At 43.8% G+C, this 7,243-nt stretch overlaps 1 protein-coding gene across 1 annotated transcript in view; it reads left to right on the top strand.

The window, feature by feature from the left end:
• Positions 1 to 7,021, top strand: part of dmtf1 (cyclin D binding myb-like transcription factor 1) — a 24,746-nt gene extending 17,725 nt beyond the window's left edge. The window contains 4 exon segments of the mRNA XM_080420700.1: positions 4,494 to 4,685; positions 5,099 to 5,317; positions 5,873 to 5,954; positions 6,507 to 7,021. Of these exon segments, the coding sequence (XP_080276826.1) occupies positions 4,494 to 4,685; positions 5,099 to 5,317; positions 5,873 to 5,954; positions 6,507 to 6,541 (528 nt within the window). The 3' untranslated portion in view covers positions 6,542 to 7,021.
• The last annotated feature ends 222 nt before the right edge of the window (positions 7,022 to 7,243 follow it).

Below are 7,243 nucleotides of genomic sequence, written 5' to 3'. Positions count from 1 at the left end.
ACGGCCTCTCGTGGGGCGCGGTCTCGAGAGCGTCTATTGTCCTTATATCCAAACGAAAATGTAAACGGTCTTCCGCACAAACGGTCCAAATAATAACTTAAGTTCGGGCGGGGTACCCCTAATTCGTAATCCACAAAGAAAATGGACGCTTGGTTTTGCCTCACCAGCCGCGGCTTCTCCCGACTGGCACCTCGCTCACAAACTCCACAACGTTCGAATCCCGCAGCACGGCAGCAACGGCAGGTCCGATGGGCTCGAACGTTCTCTGTTGGTGGCTGCAGTTTACTATTATGTATAAATGTTGTTCCTTAAACTCAGTAATACTGGCACCTGGAGGAGATCTCCTCTATATCTCTCCTGTCGCTTCTGCTACACAGGTTTGTATGATCTGTCCTCAGCGCGCACCACACCCTCTATTTGTCAAGTAGAGTGTGGCATCAATCACTCAATCACCCCAGTGATCAGACCCATTACCTCACGTGAATAGGAAATGTTCATATATTTCACAGTGTCCAACATGTCACATATCACACGCAGTGGTGGAAAGTAACTAAGTACATTTATTTAAGTACTGTACTTAAGTACAATTTTGAGGTATTTGTACTTTACTTGAGTATTTCCAATTTCCAAGACTTTTACTTCTAGTAGAGCGGATAGTAGGAACAATCGTTCACTTTGTGATACAAGCGTGAAAATTGGCATGAACATTCCTTTAGGTCAACTCTTTGACTTTTTTAATCGAGCCACTCAAAAATCCAAGATGGCGGCAATTTTTCAAGATGGCCGATACCTTAGTGGGCAGTTAAGTGATATGATGGTTTATTTGGTGATACAAGCATGAAAATTGGCATGAGCAGTCTCTGTGGGTCACTTGACAATAGGCCACCCACAGCTACTTGAAATTTCAAGATGGCGGCCATTTTTCAAGATGGCCAACACTTTAGTGGAGCATTTAAGTTATATAATGGTTCATTTGGTGATACAAGCATGAAAATTGGCATGAGCAGTCTCTGTGGGTCACTTGACAATAAGCCACCCACAGCTACTTGAAATGTCAAGATGGCGGCCATTTTTCAAGATGGCCACCACCTTAGTGGACTAGTTAAGCTTAAGAAATCATTTAGTTGGTGATACAAGCATGAAAATTGCCATGAGCCGTCTCAAAAGGTCATTTGACAAGAAACCGCCCACAGCCACTTGAAATTTCAAGATGTCAATCTTTAAATGATACCTTTTCTCATAGAAATGTATTGGGTTCCTCAAAAAGCTCTGTCAAGAGAGGTTGTTTGACTGTGTTTTGTCTGACTCCTCGCCCACGACCTGTCCAGTTTGGTAAGACCTGTCAGGAGTTGCCTCCCACCGGCATAGCTCTCAGGGTTCACTGAGGTAGGCCTAAACAAGCTCCCTTACCACGACAAGGTAACAGTCACAAGGGAGGATATATATATATATATATATATATATATATATATATATAATATATATATATATATATATATATATATATATATATTGTTTTTTTTAAACTAACAGCCATTACATGTGTCAAATAAATACTAAGGGGTGGGGATACAAAAAATAAGATGAATAAATTAGCACAGTTGTGGTGCTGATAAGCACAGTTGTGGTGCTGAACGGACAGTGCTCCAAAATTATGAGTAATGGCTAATACTGAATGGCAATAGCCACGGAACCATGACAAATGATACTAAGGAACTAAACTGAAAATGTGCTTCACTGTTAGATATGGCAGTGGAAGGCAGTGGAAGCAATGTTACAAAGTAACAACTGAAAATTACACAGTAATAGACTAGATAAAAAGTAAAACATGATGCGTCGATGTGACGAGGGGAAGCCGAGCCATAGGCCTCCACTTGAAAACACAGAGGACAACAGGGAATAACTCTGGCAAAATAAACATGCAAATAGGTTCTAGCAGGGGCAACTACATGTGAAACTGAGTCCATATCTGAAGCAGTTACACCTTCCAGTACATGCCTTGGAGCACCCACATTTGGTCAACTCCCAACAACTCTCCGCATTAGGTGGAAGTGGAGTCCAGAAGACTTTCCACTTCTCGTCCTGTTCCACCCATCCCCAGTCAGATGGGCTCGGCATTTGTGGATGTCGCTTCAATGCCTGTCCCCACACGTATCCAGCCTCATAAGAAGCATGTTTGGCATGCTCTTTGAGTGCTGCTTGAGTTGGTGGGATCAAGTCATATTGTCTTTGCTTTCTGGCAAAGAGATCAAGCCTGGCCTCGTTCACAGTTGTGACATCGCTGGACCGGTCATACATTAGATCTTCTTGGCCTCTTGACATGGATATCTTTGGTATCTTCAGTGTCTTCAGCAGATGTAGATGCTCTCTTTTGGGCCCTTTCCAGCTCTGTGTTGTTGAACCTAAGTTTACAGCTTGAATTATATTTTGCTCTGTTTCTTGTCGATGTGCTTTCTATGCCATCACCTTCATCTAGTCGGGTTGGACTAAGTAAGATAGGCAGAGCATTGATCTTATGAAATAATGGAACATTTCTTGCAATGGTATCATAACCAGTACGATCGTGCTCTCTGTTGAATAAACTCGGCTGAATGAGTTTTTCCTTGGTGACCTGCTGACAAATTAAACATCTGTCCCAGTTAGTTTTCACAACTGTTATGATGGCTTCTGCCATGTCTGCAGCATAGGCAGAGGCCGAGGGTTTATCCTTTTACCACCTTTTACCAAGCACTTTGATGTATGGGATACAACTAAGTTCGTGCCTTAACCCTACACTTAGTTCGATCGTTCATCCAATGCCATTTAAATCCTGAGCGATCTGTACACCATCCGGTTAACTAAAACCCCATTAACCTTGGCTCGGCTCTCCCGTGCTGGCACAACCTGTCAATTCAGGTGCGGCTATCTAACTGTTTTGGGGTAAATTAGACAGCATTTGGGATACCAACTTTCAATTAGCTGACATTGAACCCCACTCTGAGTTTAACAGCAGTGATATATCACCAGTGTGCCCTGGTAGTGCAGATATTCACTCTTATCTAATCTATCTATGATCAACAAATCAACACAACTATATTGTGATGTGTTAAAAGTTGTTCTTTAGCATAATAATAATAATCGTATAATCGTCCTTAATGGAAAAAAAACATACATTTCTATGAGAAAATGTATCTTTTGAGGATCCAGGGGGCGGCCATCTTGAAAATAGAAATGTAAAGTGGCTGGGAGTGTTTTCTTGTCAAGCAACCCTTAGAGACTGCTCATGCCAAATGTAATGCTTGTATCACCAAATAAACCATTATATAACTTAATTGCTCCACTAAAGTGTTGGCCATCTTGAAAAATGGCCGCCATCTTGAAATTTCAAGTAGCTGTGGGTGGCCTATTGTCAAGTGACCCACAGAGACTGCTCATGCCAATTTTCATGCTTGCATCACCAAATAAACCATCATATCACTTAACTGCCCACTAAGATGTCAGCCATCTTGAAAAATGGCCGCCATCTTTGATTTTCAAGTGGCTCGATTAAAAAAATCGATAAATGACCTCTAAAGATGATCTGTACCAAGTTTCACGCTTGTATCACCAAGTGAACGATTCTCCCAAAATATTGCTTTTATCCGCTGTACTATTCTACTCCACTACATCTCAGAGGCAAATATTGTACTTTTACTCCACTACAATTATATGAAAACTTTAGTTACTAGTTACTTTTCTGATATAAATTATGATATAATGAAACCTACATTAACCACTTCAGCCCTATTTTATACCGAGGCTATTTGAAAATAGCAGATCTACAAGCTCACAACTCGTCGCATCGTGACGCGTTGTGAGCTTGTATTCGGCTATTCGGCTATTCCTAAGTACATTTTGATGCCAATACTTTTGTACTTTTACTCAAGTAAATTTTGAATTCTGGACTTTTACTTGTAACAGAGTATTTTTATATTGCAATATTGGTACTTTTACTTAAGTAAAGCATTTGAGTACTTTTTCCACCACTGATCACACGTATATAATAACATGCATAGATAGGTCAGATGTCACATATCAATCAGACATAGTAACACCCATAGATCAAGCAGATAATTATAATAAATATAATGTGCATTTGTCACAGCATGAATGAATAAGGTTTTAACCGTGTGTGTGTGTGTGTGTGTGTGTGTGTGTGTGTGTGTGTGTGTGTGTGTGTGTGTGTGTGTGTGTGTGTGTGTGTGTGTGTGTGTGTGTGTGTGTGTGTGTGTGTGTGTGTGTGTGTGTGTGTGTGTGTGTGTGTGTGTGTGTGTGTGGGGGTGTGTGTGTGGGGGTGTGTGTGTGTGTGTGTGCGTGCGTGCGCGTGTTTGCGCGCGTGTGCGTGTGTGTGTTTGTGTGTGTGTGTGTTTGTGTGTGTGTGTGTGTGTGTGCGTGTTTGCGTGTGTGTGCGTGTGTGCGTGTGTGTGCGTGTGTGCGTGTGTGTGTGTGTGTTTGCGCGTGTGTGTGTGTCTCAGTCGTTCCACCTCCAGCCTACCGGCACTCCAGGAACTTACTACCTCCAGACCACTCTGGCCAATCAGGGCCTGCCGCTCAGCCTCGCCACCAATCAGGGCCTTCCTCTCACCCTGACCAATAACGGCACGGTGACCCTCACCACGAGCTCCTCCCCTTCCTCGCCCGACCACATCATTCTGCACAGCCTGTCGGTGAGCGAGCCGTGTGTCTGTTATCATTATTATGCTTATTATTACTTATTATTATTATTACTATTATTATTACTGTTAAAGTTATTATGTGACTCTATAGAGCTGGACTTTAACTCATTCATTTACATTCATTCATTATCAGAAAAGTAACGCGATTTAAAAAATGAACGCATTTTAACCCATTAAGACCTGGAACGTATCCGTGTTTTTTTTAGATTTGAGATTAAAAAGCATTATTTTACATGTTGGCTATTCAAAAATAGCAGATGTACAAGCTCAAGTGTGTGTGTGTGTGTGTGTGTGTGTGTGTGTGTGATGTGTGTGTGGTGTGTGTGGTGTGTGTGGTGTGTGTGTGTGTGTGTGTGTGTGTGTGTGTGTGTGTGTGTGTGTGTGTGTGTGTGTGTTGCATCCAGACGGAGGGTCTCTGCTCCAGTGACGGCGTCATCATACAGACGGTCACCACGGACCCCGCCTCCTCCTCAGATCCCCTCGGCCAATCGCAGCTGGTCGTGGAGACGGAGGGGCGGGACCAGGAGGACGGGGGCGTGCTGGACGCGACGAGCCTCCTGGTTGGCTCGGAGAGCGTCGCCGCGGAGACTCGGGAGCCAATGGCGGACGGCTTCACTGACAAGGTGAACGCGGGCTGTCCTCAAAGGACCGGGGGGTCCTTGAGGGGGTTCCAGGGGGTCCCCAGCTAAATGAGTTCATATAGCATCAAAATCAGTTAAACCACTTTAACCCCTATATACAGTACATTGGTTATTTGAAAATATAATATCATATTTTCATATATTTGAACACATTCGGTGCCAGAATCTTATAATAACAGATTACGTTCTGTGCCAGAGATCTCACCGTTAAGCTACGCACCGCTGTTCGAGCTGTAGACTCCACCACGAGCATTCCATGTGAAACAAAGCATGCGTTCATTTTGCACGATGGTCCTGGCTAACGCCTGGAATGATAACATCTCTCACGTTTGGCCAATCAGATTCGACTATAGAAATCCTTAGTCGGGGACATGGCTACTACTTAACAACCAGTACAAATGAGGCTTTAGGGCGACAAGACACGAGCCCACGGATATCACTGTACTGTATCATAACCTCTGTCTGTCTGTCTGTCTGTCTGTCTGTCTGTCTGTCTGTCTGTCTGTCTGTCTGTCTGTCTGTCTGTCTGTCTGTCAGACTCTGAGCTCCTCATCAGTAGAGCTGTCAGTGGATTCTGAGATGATCGTCTCTCCTCCAGACATCAGCAGCACATTAACAGGTAACACACACACACACGCACACACACACACGCACACGCACGCACACGCACACGCACACACGCACGCACGCACACGCACACACACACACACACGCACACGCACACACACACACGCACACACGCACGCACGCACGCACGCACACACACACACACACACACACACACACACACGCATCTGACGAAATTGTCAGATGCTCTTAATCCAGAGCCATGTACAGTAAGCAAGCAGGTAAACCAAGAACCTATCATCAGTCTAAACAGTAGAATATAAAAATATATATAGGGTTAGGGTTATATAATCTGTATATTGAAACTATACACACTATAGGATGCCAGGTCTACATACCATGCTATCCAAATGACTATCTAAATGTAGTGTTCGAAATTAACACTGTATTTTTCTCTCTCTCTCTCTCTCTCTCTCTCTCTCTCTCTCTCTCTCTCTCTCTCTCTCTCTCTCTCTCTCTCTCTCTCTCTCTCTCTCTCTCTCTCTCTCTCTCTCTCTCTCTCTCTCTCTCTCTCTCTCTCTCTCTCTCTCTCTCTCTCTCTCAGATCCCATCCTAGAGAACCAGGAAGGCTCAGATTGAACAGATTAAACATTAGAGCCAATGTTCTCCGGTGTCGTCGCCTGCCGTCATCCGACGCTGTGGAGCCTCATCTAGGAGCTTATAGACAGCAGAGGGAGAGGTTCTGGTTGGAGCTGGTTATTACCACGTCTGAATGGCTTTTTTTTTAATTCAATCTGATTCAAATGTGATTTACACTGAAAGACACTGAAGCCTGGTTTATACTGTTACTTATTGGTACAGCGCGGTGTCCCTCCACAAAAATAGACCACCTACAAGCTCATAAATAACGTGTCACGATGCGACACTGTGTGAGTACACATCAAATCCCATGTGATCCAAACGGTCCGTTCTAAAGACCACGGTGGAGTGTATTTGGCCGTGGACCCCCATCTCAAAATATGCTGTTCCCGGGACCCCCCCCATGAAGCAAAGATTTGAGTTACAAATGTTCGCTTTAAGAAATATATATATTCAATGATTTGCACAAGTTTTCAAAAATAGCAGATCTACAAGCTCGTAGCGCAGCACTCGAGCTTGTAGATCTGCTATTTTTGAATAGCAATGGTTAAAGTTAAAACGATTGTGATGCTGTATTATCTTATTTTGCTGGGGACCCCCTGGTAACTCCCCAAGGACCCCTGGGGGTCCCCGGACCCCACTTTGAGAAGCAGTGGTGTATGAAATGTATTTAGGTTTGACTAGTGGACGTGACGGACGTGA

The sequence above is a fragment of the Gymnoscopelus braueri genome, assembly GCF_963280865.1.
Source record: "Gymnoscopelus braueri genome assembly, chromosome: 23".
NCBI classification, from domain to species: Eukaryota; Metazoa; Chordata; class Actinopteri; order Myctophiformes; family Myctophidae; genus Gymnoscopelus; species Gymnoscopelus braueri.
Note: the sequence above shows the minus strand (reverse complement) of the source record. Positions and strands in the feature narration are given on the sequence as shown.